We start from the raw sequence: 26200 nt of genomic DNA, 5'->3' as shown, positions 1-26200 counted from the left end.
CATACTTTTAGTTTATTTTAAACATTTTAAGTTTATCATTATAAATAATCTAATGTCTAATGAGTTAAAATTTTCGAGAGTTGTTGTTTAATATTAATACAGTAATGAATATGATATGAATTCCTTTACCGGCTTGTAATATATGCATTCAAATGTCTGGTAATTAAAATTAAAAATAAATAAAAGTACAAGAAAACCAGCTCGTGAGTGCGTACTTTAAAAATAATATGTAAATCATTTCATCTACATCCCTTCCAGTAACAAATTTGAAAATTCTACCAAAGAAAAAAAACAGTGTCTTATTTATATAAAACAATCACTCCGTAAAATATATAAAGTAATTTATGGTATTTTGTTATCATGTCCGTTTAACGTCCACTCATGCCTACACCTATCTGCCTATTGACACCGGAAATGTATATATATACGGCCCTGGCAGTATTTAGGGGACGGTATAACTATATATTATATGTATATACGTTGCTAACTACAATTTATACACGACCGGTCTGTATATAATAGTGGTGCCCTTAATACGTTTCAACGACTAATTTCCTCTCTCCGATGTATATATATATGACAGGGATGCTTCGCGCTTGCCACTATATATATCCATAAAACCCTTCGAATTCCTCTCTCGATTCTGCATCGCCACTACACGTATCGTATACAGTTATATGGGCATTGGCCGACTGACCGACACGACCAATTCCACGTTATTTATATGTTACGGATTAAATGTTGGTGCGGGTTTTTTCTATTTTTTTTTCCACACCCCCATATCCTTCACTCAGTCCTTTCGTAGTTAAGTACAGCAATTCGTTATAGTGTGTTGAACTACTATTACGTGTCGGTCGAAATGCGACTATTATATTATGCTTACGTCGTTACAACTACCTATATGTATTAATTATACGCTCACGTAATATGCTGCGTAACGATCTGGATCTTTTCAATGTTATAATACATGTATAAATTTAATTTAATATGATATATTATTTTTAGTATTATTATTACCAGTGTAATTGTTTTTCGCTGTGTAAATCAAAAAAATCACTTACCTTAAAACTATAAACGTATGACTATACTATGTATTATATAACTTGTTATAAGTTATAACTAAGTGAATCATCGAGCATGCTGACCCCCATTTTTTCATTTAATAATAAATTCTTTCATCTTCTAATTTTTGTAATTTTTAAAGATACTTTTAGATCATGTTTTTAAAGTCTTGAGATTACTATTTGTTCTACCTAAAAAGTATATACTGATTATACATATTTTTGTTTTTCATATAAGAACCCCTTTATTTTACTATATAAATTATTTGGTGGTTAATTTTTATGAACACATTGATAAAAAATAATTTTAAATTTACCTAATTAAAAATGTTAACTAGTAATTTTGCAGTTAATAAAATGTATATATTATGAATAAAAATCCCTAAAAATGGTCTTAGAAAAATATAAAATAAATATAATACCGAATATAGTATTTAATTATTTACTTGGATCCCTTTTACAAATAATAAATGTTGATAGATTAATTTATTTCGACTAATCAAAATTGGTTCAGTTATGACATCGAGTTCAGTTAAAGTCTGTACCTGGTAATTATTAAGATAATGATCAAAATTAAGGTTTTTATTTTATTTTATAATGCGTTAAAAAAATATAGTGCTAGGTGTTATACACTAAAGTTTAGTCACTAAACTTATGCTGTCAACAATTACATAGACGTATGTGAAATAATATGATTCCTCTTATATCTATAAATTAATAATTATGATTGATTCGTGTTTCTTTTCACAGTGATTATGTATTGGTTGATAATTTTTAAATGGGAAAAATATGTTAAATTTAAACTCGTTTTACGTTTGACTATCATTAATTATTATACTGCATGCCCATGTGGCCATGTATCAGTCATTATTTTACTTTATGCGGATACCGCCTGTCAATATTGTCAATAATAAAACATTTGATATAAAGTACTGTGTACTTGAATATTTTTTTTATATATTATACCAATGATGTTCAGAGAATGGAACCAATAAAATTATTTTTTCGACTAAAAAATATGGCCATAATAAGGGGCGATTAGAAAAACGATGCTGTTATATTTTTTTAACGTCTTATATGTATATCAATCTCTAAAAATAATTAAATACGAGAGGATATAAAATATACGATAAACAAGCTAAATATTAACAATTATTTTAAAATATCCTTTTATTTTTTCATATGTAATTTATACACCTATACAGTGTATTATGTATTTACTTATTAGTCATTTGACTCATCCATTATATATATATATATTGTTTTCTTCAATAGAAAAAAAATGTATTACTGATATACATATTATTATACCAGTACACAAGTGTATTAAAAATTTTGTGTATGTTAGTATATTTACAGTTGTAAAAAAAAAATATGTTTATAAGTTATGTTTAACCATTAAACGTACATAATAATATAATATTTACGAACATGTAGATATAGCACAGTTTATATTATAATGCTTATTTAGTGAGATCTACGTGCTCATCTTTCCATTGCTATTCGTATGAAATATTTTATGTTGCATTTTATCGTTTTATAAATTTTCCATTAATGTTTTCATTAATGAGGTTTCTAAACTTCCTACAGTTTTTATCAAAAATAAATACGTGGATCAAGTTATTTTCGTATTGCAATGCTTGCACTATACACAAATAATAATGCGAAATATAATTTTTTATCCGTGACGATTATATATATAAATATCTCAATATTATATACATTCAAAATATAGGTATATGTAAGCTACGTTTAATAAAAAATGTATAAACGTGTAGATACCTCCCTCAAAATAATATTAGTCTTTCAATTATTAAAATTATTATTCCAATGGTATACCTAATCACAATTAAAGAAAAATTTAAATTTAAAATTTTCTTCATTTAATTTATTTTCTTATAGTGACTAATATTATTATTTGGTGTATTTTTCACCGTCTACTTTTTTATTATTCATTTTTATGTTAAAATTAATGAGTATACCTTAAGTCCTCCGTCATAAAAAAATAATAATACTCGTTTATAATAGTGTATATTGCTAATATTGTTATTTTATATAACATGAGTACATGACATTTGCTTTTATACGTTTTTTGTTATTCGCATAGGTCATAATAATATGGTGAATTTATATAGTATTATAATGTTCTATTATTTTATTAAACAGCTCCATTTTTGTGATAAGTCTTAATGTGTCCTGAACATTTCAAATGTAAACATTTTTATTGAATTTTGTTTAATAAAAACAAAAAAATACACAAGACCCGTTTGTTTAATAACTATTTACTGTAGGGACGATAATCTATATTGTTTATTTCGTATATCAGTATCTCACAACTTGGGGGAGTGTTCACATTGCTTGGGAGGTGCAAGCTATCATCACGAAGTTATATTAGTATTTATTTAATTATTTTTATTTTACGATACAGGGAGAAAATGAAAAATGAATAGCGACCGGTTATCGGATATCGATAAATATTACGAGTGTTTATTTGTTAAACACTCATTATCTTCGCGAGATACTTAATCGTTTCATGTATTGCCAGCATTGATTATTCGATTATATTATTTACTAATATTTATATTTTATAATTATCATTAATAAAAAAGTACTCATTCCTCATTGTGTAGTTTATTCGTGAAGTATACTAAAAAAAGGTGATCGATTTTTTCAATTTATAGAAAGGGGTTGTGAAACTTTTTGAAAATCTTCAAATGGGGCTTAGAACAGAGTGGTTGGGAACCACTGCGATACATTATATTTTACGTAAAACATCTCCTATTGTGCCTAAATTTGAGTTTTATATTTGGTTAAGATCGCTTGTTTGGTATTGCTATACTACTTTTTATTATAAAAATATTTATTTTTGTTACACCATTTCAAATCATATCTGTTAACGATAAAATATTTTTAAATCAATTAGTATTTTGCTTAATTTTAATCTAACTCTCAATATTAACTAAAGTCCTATTTTTATAATCAAATATTTTATCAATTATATATTTTTATGTACATAATAGTTTTATTGCTTTTAATTAAAAAATAAAATTATGAAATTATAAATGTATAAATGTAAGTATATTTATATATAGGGATAAAAAAGTCGTTTTTATTTACAATTCAGATAGTTAACCATAATATTTTTCGTGTGTCATTTTTATATGTTCGTTAAATAAACAGTTATTATATAGCTATATAATATTTATGAATACGGTTTTTCTTGTTTTTAAAACATTTCCCTTCTAAACAACTTCCTCATAAAACCAAAAAAGCAAAATTATATGTAAAAATAAAAATGGAAAAAGTTTTTTGAAGTATAAAACAAAAACTAAGTAAATCACACTTTACATACTTTACATACTTGTCTATATATAACTTCCTGATTATTTTACGGTAAGAATTTGCTAAAAATAAAATTAAATATATAAAAAATAATTGTTAAAATATGTAATTTAAACAATTTAATTAATACCAATGTTACTGTTATATTAAGTGGTGTTGGCCAAAATTATAATTTATAAAATCATCAACGTCGTTACTAAAAGACGAAATTCGGGTCGGATTGACATAGCGGGCATATAAATTATATTCAATGCGTAAGTAGTACCTATTTAAAACTTGTGGAACGTTTTTTAAATAAAATAACAAATTTACATTGTTTGTTACTGTATATATAGCAAAGTAGAAAAGAAAATACATACAGTTACCCTTGTTAAAATAAAGTGGTTTTTTTTTTCATATACCTTGGGAAAAATTAATTTCACAATAAACATTTTCAAAATATGTGTGACTTGGTATGGTAGGCGAAAACTATAAAATTGTACACCGGCAACTCTGAGCACTAGTAATAAAAATAAAAATAATAACAAAATAAAATAAAATAAGGGAGTAAATATGTTTGTAAATTTGTTTTTAAATATAAAGCGATGTTGTTGCTTGGTTAATTTGAATGTTGGTACATAGCATGTGTTATTATAATATTATAATTGTATGATATATATATAAAGTTCCATCTTGTAATCATTCTGTAGTTACATTAGCTGAATAGATGCTTATTTCCAACGTTTTATTAATATCATAATATTTTATAACCGTTAAAACAATAATATAAGTATACTTTTCTATAAACTTTTTCGTCAAATAATAATAATACTATTTACGTAATAATAAGTACCTACATCTATCTTGTATAGGGCCAAAAGCCAATCAGTCATATTATTATATTATACTTATAACTGAAACTATTTTACAAATATCAGTATCATCGTTATGAGAAAAATAAATATTCGATATTATTTATGATATGATATTCTCAAACGTGTCCAGAAAAGTAGAAAAGTGTCCAATTTGATCCCCCTTCATATCACACAAAACGCAACATGTTGACATGTGTTAAAAAAAAATCATCTATATAGATACAAGATACCTACTATATTGATAAGAATAAAAAATGTCAACGATACATGATGAACAAGTACATATATGATGGAGCATATAATATCTAAGATTACATTCCCGGACTCATGTGTCGTGTCGTATATGGTTAGTCGTTCGCGGTTCTTACGAGAAAAAAAATCGTTTTCCGACCGGCTTTTTCCACCACGTCGAACCGAAAACGCTTTCGGGCGGTGCCACTCCACACATACTCGCGGCGCACCCACATACACACACACACACACATTATATTCACCGACAACGAAGTGATGTGATTGATGATATTATGGTGTGTTTTGGGTCTATATATAATACATATTATAACGGCGGCAGCGCAAAGGAAATCTAATTGAATCGCCGTCGTCGCTGAGGCAGTGTAGAAGCAGACTTTATGATATTTTCTCGGCGCATCGGCCGCCGTCGTCATTCTTTCGACATTTCCCCTTGTCGTTATCCGGACGAAAATAGTGCGACGAAAACTAGCAAGATATCTTTCGCGTGGACCGCTATAGTAAAATAATATCATACATTTTATTATTAGGTATACAGAGTGATTCAATATACATGCTTCCGCCTTTTTTTACTTTAATGATGCTAATAACTCATAAATTGCTCGTTCAAATTGTAAATTATGTGTATCAGAATTTTCAAAAAAAAATATTCACTAAATAATAAGGAGGAGTTCTTGTTTGAAAAACAAAAGTATTTATTATCACAGAACACTCCCTAGAAAGGTTGTATCCGTATGTGTTAAGCTTAAATATTAGAGTTAAATGACCTATTATCAAAATTAAAGATAAAAATATTATTTGTATTTTCTCATTGGTTTTTTAACGGTGTTTCATTTTTAAACGAGTTATGAGTTCATAAAATATTAATATTTAAAAATACTTATAATTCACTTAAAAATTTAAATACTGTAAAAAAATTACGAGGGAATACAAATAATATTTTTACTTTTAATTTTGATAATAGGTCATTTAAGAATATTTAAGTTTAACACACAAAATTAGAGCTGCTGAACGTATATTTTGATATGATATACATTAGTAAGACGTAGATGACACATGTGGATATAACGTCTTCTTATAAGTAGTAATATATGTTTTGAAGTATGTTTGTAAAATTTCAAAAATCAAAATTTGAATAAATTAATTATAATGAAACAAAATTGAGTGTAAACATACTTGGTGAATCATTCTGTATAATGCACGAAATCTGAGCAATTCTCTATAAATAGACAATGGCTAACCTATTTTTATTTTTCTATAAATTATTTTATATTTCACGGTTTACAGCATTATAATATTAAAATATCCCATTCTTACGATTGAACTTTTTTTTACATATATAATGTATATAGTTTATATTCAGTTAATACCGTCTCGTTGTCGGGAAAACTTTTTTGACGTTCAGCGATCGGCGAGAAATTTGTTTGAGTGTTTTAATTTATATATTGTTTGGAAAAGTCCATGTTCGTCTATATAGGAATGGTCTGCAGATTTGTCGCTCGCAAAGTTATTGACGGTAATGGAATGAGAATATTATATATAAATATTTCTGATTATTAGTGAATGCAAACAATTATGGACATTATATTTTATAAAAACTTTATATCACAAATGGCCGAGACTTAATTCAAATTATTTTAATTAAATTTATTTATAATCCAGACGGAAGGATTAAAGTTATTATGCATTAAAAATAAAAAACGAATTTATTATAACTGTATGACGTTAACTATAGGATCTTTTTACTTTTTTTTAATACCACATTTTATGCGTATAGTGAAATATGGTTTTTTATGAAAACTGAAACAGGTGAAAAGTACATTTTACTAAACATGGAAAAGTATACATTAAAAATATGAGAGTTAGAAATAGGAAAATAGGTTGCTGGAAAACATGTTTGAAATAAAAAGTTGTAAACTTACACTCTAAAATTCTTTTGTATAAAATTGTTTTTGCATTCTTAAAAATGCACAGACAAGTTACAGTCACGCTTCGTTCACCACGGTACAAGTCAGTACCGCATTATATCAGCACTTGACGCAATAATAGTTCTAAAAAGACAACTGTATATTCTTATTATCTTTTGAATATGCTCTAAAAAAATATCAAGACATGCAAAAAGAAATAAATAAAAACATAATACTCGTACAGTTGTACTTACTAATAAAAGCAGTTGAGAATAATGTTTTAACAAATATTTTAAGTTTAACTCGTTATCTCGAAATAATAAAAATTGTTCTTTTATTCACTTTAAAAATTATATCTCATAATAATCCTTCATTTTTCAAGCAAAAGTGTAATCTAATTACTTTAACTGAATTAAATGTTATAAATGTAAATGTCTAATACAGTAAAAATAATCATTCGATGTCATCCACAGCTGTTGTCTTGCAATCATCAGTTGACATGTGCAAGGATTTTATGTTTATATTGAAATCTGATAAATGATAACGATAATATGTTTAACGTTTTTGAAATTGTGCATTTAGGTAATGAACATAATTTTTATTTAATTATATATATGTTATAAAAAAATATAACGAAAATATAAACACCGGCTATAGTAATTATACATAAATAGCTAATTAAAGTAATAACATAGATGTATTTATGTAATTCAAAAATATTTTCCATTATACTGATTAAGGTTTATTTCTCTTCTCATATTTTCAAGTGGTAGTAGTGGTAATAAGCTGTGAAATTTCTAATTAAACAAGAGTGTTATGTTTCTTTATTATTTACTTAGCTTATATATTACTAAAATTAAAATACCATGTATATTGTATATAGTTATATATGTATAACTATGTGCATATGTATTATGTGAATATATTCTTTTACGTAGGTATACTTTATATCTGCATTTATTTATCCATAAGCTAAAAACTATCAGAACATTGTATATTAAAGAATCATGCGACTAATACAGTAATAATATATCAAAATGTTAATAACATTATAACTTAATTTTACCACATTTCCATCGTATAGTTATAATTATTAATTATCAAATAATAGTTAGATGAGAGAAAAACTTTACTATACACAATTTCCGTAATTTAATAGAAAACTTATGTAGGTATATGTACCTATATCATTATTTATGATATTCTAACTAAATCCTTGATATATAATATCAAATAATAATGCACTAAACATTAATAATTCATACTTAGCCAAGATGTAATTTATAATGCACAGTATAATTCAAAGAAAGTCTCAAGGGATGGGGGTTGACGGGGGTTGTTTTAAAACACTCCTCCGGGCATTGATTATATGTGAGTTGTTGTGTTCTATTAATGTCCGAGCAAGACAATAATTTTAGGAATTGTTCTCAAGAATTTGTATAGTTTTAAACTCGATTACATATAAAGTTGTTAACGTGGCATAGGTCCAATTAAATGAACCTTAATTCCCTAGTAATGTGTCCTGTGCATTGTGTTGTCTTTGTGGAGTAATGTAAACGCATTGAGATTTATCGTTATTAGTTATTACATAGTTTTATTTTGTTTAAGTGTTTTATGCGGTAGGTATCCAATTCTAGAATACACATGACTTCACAAAAATAGTACCTAAACTTTAACAAAAAATAACGTGAAACATAATAATATATGTTTTATTATTATTATGTTACAGTCGTTGATGCAAACACATGACGTAGCGGCTCATGAAATTTTCGGTGAAGAAGCTGTTCGCGTGACACCGCCGTTGCTGTTGCCGTATCTGAACGGCAATGGTATAGATGACGGCGAGAATGGTCTGGACGACGACATCGAACCCGAGAACGTTACGCGAGTCAGACTTGTACAGTTTCAAAAAAACACCGACGAGCCAATGGTACGTTATTAAAGGTTATATAAGCTGTGGCTTTATACTAGAAGGGCCAGTGTAAAGTAAGAATATTGTCAGGAAATTTAATTGTGAAATATGCCAATATATGTCTATATATAAATTATGGGTTGCATATTTAAGTTTTGGAATTTAAAATTTGTTTTGATGAAACATTTGTATTTTTTAAAACCAAAAACATCATTAATTGTATTTTGCATTGGTCCAAAACTAAAATATGAAATAAACTTTTTTTTTTTAATAATTAAACAACTTAACTTTTTTTACTAAAACCTAATAATTATATTGAATTGTACATCATTTTAACGACTTTTATTCATAAGCTTTATTAATTTATTTTGAAATAACCAATGACGAGATAGGATTGTGATACATAAAATTATATACCGTCAAAATTACCTATTTATATATCAAGTTAGTTATTCTGCATCAGGGATATTGGTTATTTTAACACAAAAAACATAATCAAATATAAGTAGCATGATTGGTCAAATAATCTTAAATTTTTTTAAATTTGACCCTTTTGTATCAATTTATTTAAAATTATTTTAATATACTACAATATTACATAATTCTGTATTATGATAATAATAAATAATACAAAAATATGTTTTTTAATTGGACTAGTTAGTAGTTAATTATATTATAGTATTTTTTTTAAATATTTAACAATATTTATTAAAAAAAATTGAAATTGAAATTTTGTGTTTAGGGTATAACGTTAAAGATGAACGAAGATGGTAAATGTGTGGTAGCCCGGATAATGCACGGCGGTATGATTCATCGTCAAGCCACTCTGCACGTTGGAGATGAAATCCGAGAAATAAATGGTATATCTGTGGCTAATCAGTCCGTGGGAGCGCTTCAAAAACTTTTGGTCAGTAAAATTCTCCGTATTTCCTTAATCTATATAAAATACCACGCATCACTGCGCGACTGGAAACTTAGCTTCCGAAGTATTCTCCCTCTCCTCGTGAAAAAATTTCACTCAACGCGATAATGATGTATAGGTACCTAAATATATTATTTTCGAGTATTATTATTCACTGAGACCCAAACCGCATTGTTTCGCGTGGGTATAGTGTAACAGGACAATTTAATGTGACTTGCGTGCACCCGTAAATAGGAAAAAATTAACCGAATTTCGGTTAGCGTACGTACAACAGGGGTAGTATCGTAATATTTAATTTATTATAAAAGTGTACCTATGGATCGTGAAAAGTGACTCATTGTAAGTATTAAGGCCGTTGTTTGTATACTCTAATGGGGGGAGAGGTGACCTCTCATCACGATGCAGCGTACTTAAGCAACAACGCGTATATAAAACGATGAATAACCTTCCCGCCGACGACATATTATATCCGCTACGCAGGTATCAGCTAAAAGCCTAATTGTTTTTTTTATTTTCTCGTAAAGTTTTCATTGAATTAAAAAACAAAAAAAAAACACAATGTAGCCCCCAGACCCCACGCGCATTCCGAATCCCCCTATACTGATAATATTAATATTGTTCTAGCAACATTGTAATATATATTGTATTCAAGCGTTGTTATTTCGTTTCGTTTATTTAGAGAGAAGCTAGAGGATCTGTCACTTTTAAGATAGTGCCGTCCTACAGAAGTGCACCACCACCGTGCGAGGTACAAGTAAGCCCAAGTGTACTCTATCCGGTGTTGGCCAAATTAAAAAATCATCCATCCATCGATTAATGTCATCTATGTACAGAAGACATTCAATCGATTTATATTTATATATTTATATATTTACATTTTACTACATTTTATACCTTATTATTATTATTTATTAACTACTTATTATATGTCTTATAAATTAAAAAATTTCTAATATTATTTATAATATATTCATTAATATGTTATTTCTTTTAAAATTTGGCCTACGTCAGAAATAGAAATACTTAACGTACTGTGTTTACAGTTTGTATAGTTTATTAAAATTAACCTTTTTTTTCGTGTATTTTGATATTATTATGTGTGTTTTTTAACCATTTCTCATACGTAGTTGTTCAGGATAAAGCCATTACCTGTGATTGTAAGTACTTAAGAATTTGATCATTTTATTAACATTTATGAGAATGCAATGTAGTTGAGTATTGCTTATACCTTCTATTAGTTTCGTTGCGTTATAGTATTCAATATATTTTGTAGTTTTATTTTTTTTTTAAATTAACTTTATTTTATGACAATCGTACGTACTGATATCCGATTTTCTTATATTCGATCACTTAATTTTTGATATTGTTTTTCTTTTTATTTCTTCCAGTACATATTTCATCAATTAATACTCTTGATACAGAAATTTACAGACGCTGAATTAGGTACTTTCTGGAGGGTTTTAATTTAAATCACGCATTTTATACGTATATTAAGACATTAAGTAATTGCTTTCATTAATTGTAGTATATGTATGTACACTATGTACACTACTATATAATCACAGATTCAGCTTACAGTGCAGTATTAGTATAATACAAATATTTTTAAAAAAAAAAAAAACCATCTGTTTATTTAGTATAAAGCAAATTAAAGTTATCGTTGTACTCTAAAATAATTATAAATGTATTATGATTACTATTTAAAATATGTCTTTTTCTATTATCTATTATTATAGTTATATATTTAGAATAAAGCCTACTTTTTTTTTATTTAATTGATAATTCATTATTATTTATTCATTTATCCAATTACCCTTTCCATATCGATGTGTGTTCCGTAGATATTCGTCCGTGCTCAGTTCAGTTATGACCCGCTTCAAGACGACTTAATACCATGCGCACAGGCTGGCATAACGTTCAATATCGGTGACATATTGCAGGTATGTTAGTCGTTAGTTTTACGCTGATCAATGAACCGAAAAAATTACATTATTTCTATTTGACATTTTTTTTTTCTCTAGATAATCAGTAAAGATGACCACCATTGGTGGCAAGCCCGAAAAGACAATTCAGCCGGTTCAGCTGGCCTAATACCATCGCCAGAACTCCAAGAGTGGCGTATCACCTGTAAAGCTCTAGAAAATTCCAAACACGAACAAGGTAAATGATTACAATACAAGTTGTTATTCATGGATTTTATGGTTTTTCGTATGATTTGGTTTTTTTTTTGTGCGTTCCTAAAATATGTGTTGCTTGTGTGTTTCTATTTTATAACTTTGCCGTATCAAAAGAATCCAGTTGCTCGTCGCACGAAGGGTGTGACGGTACCACCGGTAAGGTTTTTGCTTATGTAATTGCTTTTTAGATAATATGCCATAATTTCTGGCATATTTTAAAACTGATTTTTATTTATTGTAATAGTTATTACTGTTAACGCATATAATTAAAATTATAATTATAATTGTTATAATAGATATTATTAAAGGTACCTATCTATTTATTTTTCGTGTACCTATTATTGATTATTTAACCTCGGAAGAAGAGGGTTAGATGTAACCTGGAAATCTTTTAAAAATTATTTGATTTTTGTTATAGTTAATTGCTCAATATTCGGTCGTAAGAAAAAATTAAAAGAAAAATATCTCGCCAAACACAACGCGGTGTTTGATCACATCGACTTGGCTACCTACGAAGAAGTAGTCAAATTACCATGTGAGTTTATTATTCAAGTTTCATGCTTAGACAATGTAATAACACTTTAGCATAATTAATTTTTGTATTTCAGCATTCCAACGCAAAACGTTAGTTCTTCTAGGCGCGCATGGTGTCGGGCGAAGACATATAAAAAACACAATTATTCAAAAACATCCAGACAAATATGCTTATCCAATGGCTCGTAAGTCAACGAGATTAATCATGGGAGGGGAGGGTACAAATAGCAAAAACATGGATTGCTCATATTATAAAATCAGGCTATTTAATATGTTCAATAATTCATTATGATTTAGATACGACAAGACCGTTGAAACCTGGTGAAGAAAACGGTGTAGCCTACTATTTCGTAACATATGACGAAATGATGACCGACATAAATGCGCACGAGTACTTGGAATATGGTAAGCCAGACATATATATACTTATTATTAAGGCCCGAATTTCAAAGTGCTTTATTTTTTAGTTGTTAAAAAAATTAAATTAATGCTAAGTACATAATTCGTTTTATGTAAAAGATACTTTAAATTTGGAACTTTTACTTTGTATTATTTTTAAAATTGATTTTATTATTTTTAGTACATATTATATTAGTCAATTAAACAAGCTTTTAGTGTAAACTAGAAAATTTAAAATTGTGTATTAAGAAATATTGTTTTCATAATATTTGCTTTAATAGTTTTTACATATTTTTCATCCATACCAAATATCACTTCTAAACATAAATATATCTCAATAGAGATTTTTTAATGATTATCAAATATGATGTTTAACTGGAACTCAAAAAAATTAGTAAATGGTCAGTTGGAGATACATCGCAATTGCATTTATCTCCAGTTTACTGTTAATTTATTGTGGGTGTCAACGTTTGATGTTTTGTTTTGGTATTTTTGTTAGCTTAAAACTTAAAAAGTTAAAAAACTTAAAAAGAAGTGTTAAAAATTCCGAAAGTTAAACCATCGTTTTCTCATCGCTTGCATACCTAGTAGCTTACAAAAACAATTTTAGACATTTTTTATTATTTTTTGATAGTTTTTAGTGCATTTAAATTCGGGCCCTTCTTATTGATATTATATATTATGTATGCACGTATTAACTCCTGGACAATCTGTAAAAGTATATGATATGAATACGCGTGGTAGTGATGTATTTGGAGATTTTGAATTTTGATAACTTAAACTAGTATTATTGTATTATACAATCCTTGAAACATACCCTGGAACATGACGTATTTTACCTAAAATATTATTTACGTCGTAGTATACTCGTATAGTGTAATCGTACATTATTTACGCGTTCTCGCGCAAACTATTGTCCAGAGTTATTTTGTTCATCGATAATATTTTACTTTTCCTGCGAGTGGATAACATGAACTGTTAAGTAGGCACCCACGACGATGCCATGTACGGCACGAAGCTAGACACAATAAGGAAGATTCATCATGAAGGAAAAATCGCCATACTGGACGTCGAGCCGCAGGCGCTGAAAATATTACGAACTGCCGAATTCGCGCCGCTGGTCGTGTTCATTGCAGCTCCCCCACACCGATCGCTTACCGACGTAAGTGTTGAAAGAAATTATTATGAGCCATTTACTACTCGTGGAACCATGACAAGTCATTTGGTGACGTTCTAGTAAAATTATTGTACACGCGCACTCCGCCCAACGATTATATTGTCTGTTGGGTTAGGTTTACCTATACCTACTGACAATAATAAGAATAGGTTGTGAAATAGTTGGTTCGAAATGACATAAATTACTGATAAAAATGTTCATCTATAAATAAGGAAACGCCCTCATAATTTTACCAAACTAGCCTTTCTCGGTCCTCTTACCTCCTCGACACGTGGTACTGAGAATTTATTATAGTCAGATACATAATAATAATATTACTATCGACGTTCCATTGAATCGATATGGCTTTTGTAGGTATATTGTTGTGGGATGGGTTTAACTTCAATTTTCTACAAACTCAAACTTTTTTCGAACATTTTAAACTTTTGAACTTAAAATTTAATATTTAATTTAGTAATTCATTTTAAATTTAAACCGATAAGGCTCTTCCGTACGGCAAATTAAGGAATGAACAATAGTATTCTAGGGTACAGTCATTTTATATTTTGTAAAATATAAATAATATTTATTTTATAATAATATTTCGATATATTGACCTTGATTTTATTAAACTATTCGAAAAATATTTGAATTTTTATTAAACGAGTATTAATCTCCAACGAACTTCAAACTGTTTTAATTCCTTAAAATTTGAGAGTACAAGAAATTCTAGAACCTGAGTCTAATATGTTCGCATGTCACATATTATAATATATAAAATAATACGTATAAAAATTACATAAATACTTGTTTCAGTTCGACGGAAGTTTGGAAAAACTCGCCAACGAATCTGAACTGCTACAGCGGGCGTATGAACATTTGTTCGACATCACTATCGTTAACGAAGACATCGAAGAAACCATTGACGAGTTGGAAAGGGTAATGGAACGAGTGCACACAACTCCACAATGGGTCCCCGTAGCGTGGGTATATTAGAATTTAAGTGTAAGTATGCACATCGACCGATCATTTGATTCTTTTTTTAAAAAAAAAAACCATTCAAAAATCAAAAAATATATACTTTATACGATTTTTTATAGCATCGAGTGATAAAAAAAATATCTTAAAATTATCTTAGTGGTTTCTTTGTTACTCTCCCTATTGATGAAAGAATATATTCATGCCTTATATAATTATATTATTGTATTTCTCAAACGTATGTAAGATGTAACATTACCGTGAACTCCGCCTATTCGTTAAAACCGTATAAAGTACTGCAGTATAGTGTAATATATAGACAGACATTAAAATACCAGTGACAAAACAATTTAGTGTGCCCGGCGCAAAAAGTTATTGTTCCATTTGTATGGCGGTATGTTAAGTTATTGTAATACTCCTTCGCCCGAACAAAATATTATAGTGCGCAGACACCAAAAACGATTTAATCTCCGCTGTGACATCGCCTATTGCTTCAGATCGGTAGTTCTCCGACTATAATATCAAAAATTATGCGTCGTTCAGGTGATATCAATGGCATGAAACAGTTGTGTAGGATTGTCATTTAAATTTTTATAAATATCTGTGAACTAATTTAAAAATATAATAAATTAATCGATATATAGTATGTTTTTAAGTTTTAATTGTTAAAATGTAATTTTGTTGAATATTTTTTCTAAACTATTGACTTACAAAAAATAATTAATTATAATAATAATTTACAATTTAGAAAATAATACACAAATTATTTTTGTATTCGTATATTTTTATTTTATCCTCACTTTATCAAATTGTTGTCCTTTACATAACAGTTAATATTTTTGATTTTTTTTTCTTTAATTATTTAAAAAACAAACAAAATTGTTACTCGTAAATACAAACAAATATATGTACAGTTTAGTGTGTACATTGCATTCCAAATATCTTAGGAAAAAGTTTTACTGTTTAGTTTCATGATAGCATATCGTTTAAATAACTTGAATCGGCCAATATTTCGTTATTTATTTAAGTATTAAATTTATTATTTTTATATTTTATATTTATTATGACTACAACACTAATAACAAACTTTTAGGACATTTAGGACACGGTGTATACCCCGTCCCATTTATCCTAACTCCCCTCACCTCTTACCGACTTGGTTTACGCCCCCTTATTAAAAAAAAAAATGCATGTGGCTTTTTTAGTAAAACTAGGCATGGAGTAGTAATTCGATTATACTCTTGTTATACGTTTAAATTATTCACAATTTTTTTAATTTTAACTAAAAAAACATACAATAATTAATTGATTTTACAGATATTCTATGTTTTACATATTTTGCAAACGAATTAAAAAAAAAAAATGTAATTGAGTTTCTTGGAATGTGGATATATTGAACACATATATTTATCTATAATATACTGCAACCCTTTTTATAGCCAAAACTGAAATTTGCTATAAATATAAATGTAAACCTTCTAAAAATCATTAACGACAATAAAATGCAAACTTCAAAAATTTATATTTTAACGCTTTTGATATATTTTTGTTTATGATCGTGATCCCTAGTTGTGTTATTGTTACAGTCCCAAGTGATATTATTCCATTGTTACGTCACTGGTAAAGTTATGTTTAATGTTTTAAAAAATAAACAAACTAAGTCTTATTAATTTTTTTTTTCAGGCTACCAATAATAATAAACTAATATATGATCTTGAGTGCCACCAACATGAAATCGGTTCAACATTTTGTACATTGAAAAAAATCTGACTCACACTTAACACATAGATCTGCAAATTTCTGTACCTAATTTGGTTTATTAAATTTATTTGTTTTTCTTTTGTAATATTAGCGTTAAGTGGTAACTAATCACAGATCTCATTAATTTATATTAATATTGTTTTTATTAGAAACTAAAGGCGAGTGTTTATTACGTTAATTTATTTTCTCCAAATTGTTAGGTCTATGTTTTGGGTCCAATAATATTATTATGTTAACACAACTAATACACACGCCTAACACCAACATTCCCTAATAATCATTTGTTATTACTATAGCAATATTTTGACAACTCATTAACATTTATTATTTTAAACCTTACTGTAAACTACATAAATTAATTTATTTTGGTACCTATTAAGTTGATCCCCAAAAAATCAAAATATTATTAATAATATTATACTTGTTGACTTATTTAGTCGCTATTTTGTTGTTATAATTGTATTGCTCGTAAGAGTATTTTCTTTATAATTAAATATGGATTATACATAGTTACTCATTTTGTTAGTGACTCGTTGTAGCTTCTATTGAAGCTTTTTTTGACTTAAATAACAATGTACAGGATACCTTGGCTAATTTTATTTTTGTCTTAATTATTCCTATTCTATTTCCGATTATTTTACAGTTTCTCAAATATTCGGAGTCGACACTACCCATTATATCGACATACTGTTTTCTATTGCCATTTAAACACAGCAATAATGTATGTACATTGTACAGTCTCAACTACCAAGGCACTATTTTTGTAAGAGTGTACAAATGTGCAGCACCAATTCCTATGTACATGCAACTGGTATAATAATAATATACACATAACTGTATTTAAACTGTAAATTGTAATAAAATAAGTATATTATTTATGTTTCTTGAAAAAATAGAGCTCCATGATCTATTATACAAATGTGTTCAACCATAAAATAATATGAATTTATAAGTACCTAGTGGTTAGTTGATTAAATATGACAAGTAAGTAATGTCAAATAAGTTTATATTGATTTAATAAATGCATCAAACATTCAGCAACCAATGTTTTATATAAATGTATCTACGAGTTTTTTAGTTTGATCGTGGAAATCAAATAGATATAAGTAGATGTAAACTAAACTCATTATATACACATTAAATAGATGAACACTATTGCTTATAGTAATAATTAGAAACAAAATTGAAAATAATAACTTAGTTCTACCACCTTTATATATAATGTAATCTACTTTATGTAAATTACATTTCATTTTAACTCATTTTGAAAAAATGTTTTTGTATTGACATTTTTAAAAACAAAACTCTTAATATTATTAAAAACAACATAGTTTGACTCTTTATTTTCATACGGTAAATTAAAAATATTTATGTACCTACAGGGAACAAAATTATCATTTCTGCGTCAGTAAAAGTTATTCAACATGTCAAAATGTATATTTGGAATGTTAACTTTTATTTCATAAAAATATACTTGCTAGTACATACGATTATTAATATATTTGTTAGTACAGCATAATTATACTAATAATATCATAGGTAATGACATTCGTTAGGCAAACTTATGAATAATACCATACAAAAATATGTTTTTGCTGGATGGGGTAGACGAGGTTAGTCTATGTAAAATATAATAATTTTTAATATAATGTTATTAAAATATGCGATCGTGACAGTTGGATAAATTCACACAGTGATACCATCGTAAAACTGTAGTACGGCCAATGGCCATTCCAAAGGTGAATCGAAAATTTAATTCAATTTGGAAATTAGTATAACTAACTAATAACTATAGGGTTTGAATTTATATGCATTTGCATATTTCGATTGTACTATATGCTGAGCAACCAAAGATATTTTAATGCATATTTCAACATTTTATAATAGCTTTAAAGTCACGTTTGGTATTTATATGCAGTAGATATAGGCAGCTTAAGTAAAAAACATGGGTTCAATTTCGAGAAAATAAAATAAAGAGATTTTTAGTAAAATAATTAAAGTTATTATAATAAAACTAGAATCTATATACTCGTAAGCAATTATAAACTAATAAAATAAGCATTGTTTAAACTTGTTTTATGTTAATTATAATTTTATCGCATAGATACTTTGGCATTTTGGTAGGTACATATACGTTTATTTTCAAGAATGTATTTTTTTGCACATACCTACCTATAAATCTAAGTCTCGCAATTATAACATCACTTCTAATATACGATTAAAAAATAATAATTACAAAGAATTTATTCTTGCTATGTTTTACTTGCATACCTATGTGATATATGTAGTAGAAAAATGATGAAGACTAAGAAAAAAAATACTATAGTTACAAATTGTATTCACACTATTCACAATCACGTTTTTATGTTATTCAAAAAACTTATAATGATCAACAAATGAGTGTTAGGTATCTGTGATAACCACTAACTTTTGAAGTTTATACCGGTAAAGTACTAAAGTGCCACTTAGATATCGATGTATCATATTTTATCTTGCTGCAGCTTCCTCATAATAAAATAATTAGTCGCCAATCACAATCGTAAAAGGACACTCGGTTTCCTCTTTCAAATGTCAAAGTCAACAGTGAATGAAGCCACCGGACTCCTATTATTCATTTTTACTTACTATAATAACTATAGTTTATTCAGAAGTTCAATGAGTTTAGACTTAGAACATACCAGGGATTGAGGGATAGGTCTCAGTGGTGAGAAACTTGAAACTTAATAGAAACACTGCCTGTCTCGCTATCATGAAGTTAACGTGAACATTAAAGTAAAGTACCTTTTTTTCAATCACGACGACCTATGCTTATGCAGTTATACATATTATATAACATATAGCTTGTAGGATACTGGTTGGACTGCTAGAGGTTTTAATGATTAGCCGAAAACCAGTTATACACCAAACCTATACCTACGCCTAACGTTTACCACGGCCAAAATGCCAACTGACCACTCACTTGGAGATGAATTTTTCGCCGAAACGATGACTCCAGTTGTGCGTTGTATCTATACTGATGATGTGACGAAAAATGAACCTATTAGTCGATGTATCAAGCCCTCAACAATGTAATTTTGTTTTGGTTATTAAACTGGTATCCACTTCCGTTTTTCTTTTTCCGATCAATGGAGGGTATTTCAGAGAAATTCTTAATACTAACTTCTTATCTAAGACTAGTACAGCCAGTACAGGAGCAATCATACCGAGACACCGGTCTCGCTTCAAACCTCCGTTATATACAGTTAAACATTTTACGAACATTACAGGGGATTAAAGAAAAAATATTGAGATGAAGTAACGAATACATTTTGTTTGTTTTTTATATATTTACCCAATATTGTTTACTTCTGAATTCTATTTTATAGTTACCAAAGTCAAATAATATAAACGATACATTATATTATAACGAACGCAAATATCATTGCACAAATTTATTGTAATTGGTTCGAAGATATACGTACGTTATGTATATTATATAAATACTAGTATTTAAAATCAATGATAATTATATGCTGTCTCTGACGCAGTATTACAACAGTTGAACATAGAAAATTATGTTTTAGTTTAATCAATTGTGTGTTATTATAGTTAAAAATTGTGTAGCGAATTGACATAAATTATCAAAAGGTAATAATATTTCCATGTTTTTAGTAGCATGGCATACATATAAGCAGTGTAAGCTACAGTAAATTTCAATGGATAGGTAGTAAAATATTATGGGTATCTATATTTTTAATTTAACAAATTAAAATTTAATTTTAGCCAAAATCAATTTCTAATAATGAAAAATTATATATTATTACATTTCATTGATGGTGTTTTATACTATTATAACTTATAAGTGCATCATGACACGCCAAAAATAATATAAAAATCTGTGTAACACGTAATTGAAAATATAGTATTTTAAAAATATTTTTAAAATTAAAAAATAATAATTCGATTAAATTAAATTCAAAGTAAAATAGAGGAGGGGGTGAGCACTGAACATACAATCACTGTGTATAAATAATATATTATATAGAATAACATGACTTTTTATATATTATGTGCCCACCCTTCGTTACTGATGACACTATAGAGAACTTTTTTCCGAAAAGTTTTTCTAAACTAGGGGAAATGAGGGAACATGTATTATTTCATTTTTTCACTTTTCCGGTGAAACTTTTGAACGGTTTCGTGATTTTTTTATCAGTTGTTGCTTGTTCCAAATAACGCCCACCCCCTCCCAAGTGTCACAGCGTCACCTTTTTTCATTTTGGATAATATGTTGAGGACTTAATGATGTGTCTTAGGGCACTTAATGTACCAATTTTTCAACTAGACATTTTCATATTAGGTTGGTACTGTTTTTAATTTTTTTTTCTACGAGTGGAGCCCGATCTTAATCAGTGGCAAATCCAGGAGGGGGGGCGATTTCCTAAGTTGGTAATAGGTAGTGTTGTAACGTGAAAAACGAGCAACGAATTTTCATCAAGTTGCTCGTAAAATCTAGCGAAAAACTGTCCTTAATTTTCTAAAAATTGCAACACTGCGTATTCAATAAGGACTGCTTATCATAATTGAGTATTCATGTGTGTACGAACTACGAATGGGCCGCGCATTTTACACCAGGCCAAAAGTCTGTGCAAGACGATACAAGGTCGGGCGCCCCTAAAATCGTACACACTAAGCATTATACGACAACGTATCTAACCTAACCTACCGTACGTACGGTATAAAACAAAAAAATCACAGGGGTCGTGTTAATTGTTTGAGCCCACCAGCGGACCAGCAGTCGTTGGTCGATAACGCATCAAATCGTAAACCTGCATATTCTATTATATTATAATTCACGAACGACAATACAAATACGAAAATTGACACATCTGTTATGAGTGTTATGCGCGTGCGTAGATCGGTCGGTGACAAATATAAGCCGTGTAATTGTGAGTGGAGTGTGTGTGACAGAAACAACGACTGCACTCCGCGGGCCTCAACACCCTCATTCTGTAATAGTTCTATTTAAAAATATGTGAGACACCAATTGATGTAAAAATATCATCCAACGAACAATTTTAGTGAATGGTGGAATAGTTCGTTTAACAAATTTGATGAACAAACAATCCAAGTTTTAGGAAAATTTTGCGGGCGATACAATTGGACGAATGAGGCAAAAAACTATAAGAAATAATAGTCTAAGGCCCATGAGAAAACAATTTTCAAAGCGCTGTCCAATTTGTGGCGCTACGTATCGGAAATGCGTATTGACGACGTCGAACTGTCCACTGTCCAACTGGTAAGTGGTTTATATAACGTCTCGGCCGTCTCGCCTGGAACAGCGTCGTCGTCGTCGTCGTCACTGCGTACACTGCTGTGCTATGACGTCGCTTATCGGCGGCTGTCACATATATATATATATAATACGCCAACCGTTTTTCTTGATTTTAAACCAGCCCTATGTATTCGGCGTCACCGTCGTTTGGTTATATTGTTGATGCTCAAGGGCGCTCATCTATCAGACCCTAGGGGGGGGGTGACAATCATAATCATTAGTAAATTTTCGTAATATTATCATTAGAAAAATTAATTGATTATTCATAACTAATTCTTGAAACCGTGATGTACTTTGTCGCATGCAATACAATTTTTATCGTGTGAAAATAAATATTTTGTATTCTTGAATTATGAATTATGATATGAATTAAGAATTTAGTCGAACGAAAACCATTCGACTATATTAGTCAAGTGAGTTATGAACCGGTGACAAAATTATATCAAAAGTTATAGGAAATAATTATGATAAAAGATAACAATACTTGTATGTTATACCTTATACGTGTTTTGTAGTATTATCACAAATTAAAATATACTATTGTTTTGTTATTCATGAGTATTACCTTAGTATATAATTATCTAAATATTTTCTCATTAATTAACATATTATTTACTATTTAGTTTATTGTTTTAGTTTAAGTTTGTTAATATGGCAAACTTCGACGAAATGGCAAATTTGTTTGCGATTAAGAAAATCGTGTGGATCCTTTTGCATTATCCAGTCGATTATTTGTAAAAAAAAATTAGAATAACTTAAAGATCTTACTCGAGTTTCAAAAAGAATCTTGAAAACAAATATTGTTCACCAAATTCAAAGACACATAATTTTAGATAGGTATAAGCATATAAAATCAGTATTTTAAAGTAAATACAATATGCAAAAATATTGAGTAGGGATATCGATACGATTTTACTAGTTAAATATTTTTTGCATAAATAAACAAATTAATGTGAAAGCTGTTATGATAATATACTATAACAATATGACGTGTTTAGTGAACGTCATCGTTTTTACTCTGCACACTTATTTCACGAAATATATCTTAATAAAACAGTTCTCCTCTCGGTTTTGATTTACACACTATATGCGGTCAAAGCGGTGATGATGCTTTAGTGGCCAGTGGTTGGAGTGGTGGAGAAAATGGTGACGTTGGTACAAAATATGAATCCGGAGGTTTCGGCACTGATGACATATCATAAGTCACCATCGTCGATGCAGCTCCGAATGTGTCAATCAAACGTTTTCGCCGTAAAAAACTAATTTTACGTCTTTTTAAGTGTGTTGATCGTACGGGAAGCTACCGCAAATGTACGAGTGTGCAAAAGAGACCGTCGGCCTATGTTTTTATATCACTTATTTATACCTATAATCTATTCATTGTATTACGATATTCACAATCGTATTATAGATCTACTACCATCAATCGTAATGCGACCAACGAAAACGTAAATAGTAAGCAGATAACAGATTGATACCTACACGTTGAAGTACGGCGGTCAAAGGTGCAGGGAAACGCATCGTCTGAAAACGAAATCAGAGATGAGGAGAAACAATTAAAGAAGATTTATTAATCTTTAGCGCTGCAGTACGAGTAATTTAACGTCCGATTAAACGTTTCGGTGGTAATAGCGGTATACGAGTACTACTGTAGTTAAATTTAATTTTTATATAGGTACACAGTACACAATCACGCATAGTTTTAAATTGAACAGGAGTACAGTAATAATAGACACCATGGCCAATTACTCGTAACTAACGATGTCCGAGTGTCGGACGTATCGGTGGAACACAAGACATTTACCATTTACGTCAGGGAGCGGACATCCGCAAGTTTATTACAAATCGTTGATTGACAGGAAGCTTACTAAAAAATGTAATAAAATAATTTTAACAATTACATAACTGCATTTGCATCACTTACATTGTATGCGTATAGTTTGTAGATTTACTACTTTGTGAATATTTATTGACCGAAAATCTGCATGCTTGTGCTGTGTGCGTAAACTCGTGAACATATCGACATCACTACATTAAATACATTATTTGCAATGTAATTACAGACTGCAGTGAGTATGAGCAGTACTGAACTCAATCAGCAGTAGTATTCGAATTAACCTGATCAATAATAAAGCGTCATGTGAATAATTGTGAGCATCGTGCATGTCTATAATATATACATATATATAATAGTCACATTATATAAATATAGGACGTTGCCTCATGTGATGTATTAAAAACAGGAATTTGTTGCAATGTTTCCGTACAACATTACAATGGTATAATAGACAAACAAGTATTATTCACAAACAAAATATAATAAGAATAATTCAACATACAAGAACCTTAGGGCTTATTGATCAACTATAATTAGAACAAAACCCATCAGTATAATATAATTTAGATAATAATAATAAAATGTAGAAAAACAGTAATTATATGGCTTCACACAAAGAGCGCGCAGTATCATTCGACATTCATATATTAAAAAGTTGTTGTCTAAAATCTGTATAAAAATACACAAATATAAATTTCACTTGTGAATAAACTTATCTGATATGCTACGCAATACTCGCGTTGCCGGTCATGTACTCATGTCTGTATCCGATCATCACTGATGTCGCATATCTACACTGTACCCGGAAACAGCTATTCCATTTCAACATTATAAGTGACTTTTTTTTCACGCAACTTACCTTGTACGATCTCCAATATATCACCATCACCATTATTTTTATTGATACTGCTCACCACCTGCGTTGATCTGGACGAGCGTCTTGAGCGTGGCGCGTGAACAGCTGTGTTCAGAGAACGTGCGTGATTACTTGCAGGACGACACCGAGTAGCAGTGCCGTAGCCAGGGGAGGAGGGCTTCCGGGCTCAAGCCCCCCCCCCCCCCGGAAATGTCAGACGACAATAATTTTATTAATTTTATTACCGTTATGCATGTGAACGTATGTTTTTTTATTTTTTTATGCTATTATTTTTTATTATACTTAACTGATTTACTGCTTATTATTAAATATCGATGTATTATTATTGAATAATATATTTTATTACTTAATAATACGTTATATGTGTAATTATTCATTATTCTTTTGGACAGGTTTTAATAACACTCATATAATAATAATTATTATATTTAACAATTTTTTTTAAATATTACAAATCCTATCTAAACATCCAGTTATAGTTACATGAAATTATAAGCAGCTACTCCTGTACTTTAATTTTTTGGTTGATCCAAAATTGTAATTCAACTATTTGAACTGAACTAAAAAGTTTGACTATTATAGACTATAGTTATTACTTAATTAAGTAAAAATGTATATATATATAAATGTGTAATTATTTTCTGTTGATATTTAGAGTAGGTATAGATAAATCCAAAGCCGTATCCGAGGGGGTCCAAGGGGTCCGGACCCCCCTTCCAAAATTTTTAAAAGTAAAAATATTTAGCATTTATATTTAAAAAAAATGTTAGACCCCCCCTCCTCAAGGTAACCCCTCGGGGTATATAGTCTCTATATACAAAAACATCAATAATTATAATAGGATAGTGTATACAAAAATTTCAATAAATTATAATAATTAATAAATCATGTCATAAGTCTTAAGTTTTTGCAGTCTTTGT

The 26200-nt window shown here is 28.9% G+C and overlaps 1 protein-coding gene across 12 annotated transcripts in view; it reads left to right on the top strand.

Annotated features, from left to right (window-relative positions):
* Positions 1–17851, top strand: part of LOC113552324 (peripheral plasma membrane protein CASK) — an 83633-nt gene extending 65782 nt beyond the window's left edge. For 3 of the 12 annotated variants that reach the window (XM_026955160.1, XM_026955152.1, XM_026955163.1), the window contains 13 exons: positions 9143–9343; positions 10068–10232; positions 10927–11001; positions 11375–11404; positions 12089–12187; positions 12269–12407; positions 12539–12580; positions 12843–12959; positions 13033–13143; positions 13256–13363; positions 14341–14519; positions 15330–15518; positions 17175–17851. In XM_026955160.1, the coding sequence (XP_026810961.1) occupies positions 9143–9343; positions 10068–10232; positions 10927–11001; positions 11375–11404; positions 12089–12187; positions 12269–12407; positions 12539–12580; positions 12843–12959; positions 13033–13143; positions 13256–13363; positions 14341–14519; positions 15330–15509 (1446 nt within the window). In that variant the 3' untranslated portion in view covers positions 15510–15518; positions 17175–17851. The remainder of the gene's footprint in view (positions 1–9142; positions 9344–10067; positions 10233–10926; positions 11002–11374; positions 11405–12088; positions 12188–12268; positions 12408–12538; positions 12581–12842; positions 12960–13032; positions 13144–13255; positions 13364–14340; positions 14520–15329; positions 15519–17174) is intronic. The other 9 variants (XM_026955164.1, XM_026955154.1, XM_026955153.1 and 6 more) reach the window with 9 other exon arrangements.
* Positions 17852–26200: the final 8349 nt, after the last annotated feature.

Source organism: Rhopalosiphum maidis, chromosome 2 (assembly GCF_003676215.2).
Source record: "Rhopalosiphum maidis isolate BTI-1 chromosome 2, ASM367621v3, whole genome shotgun sequence".
NCBI lineage: Eukaryota > Metazoa > Arthropoda > Insecta > Hemiptera > Aphididae > Rhopalosiphum > Rhopalosiphum maidis.
This window is presented reverse-complemented; position numbering and strand designations above follow the sequence as displayed.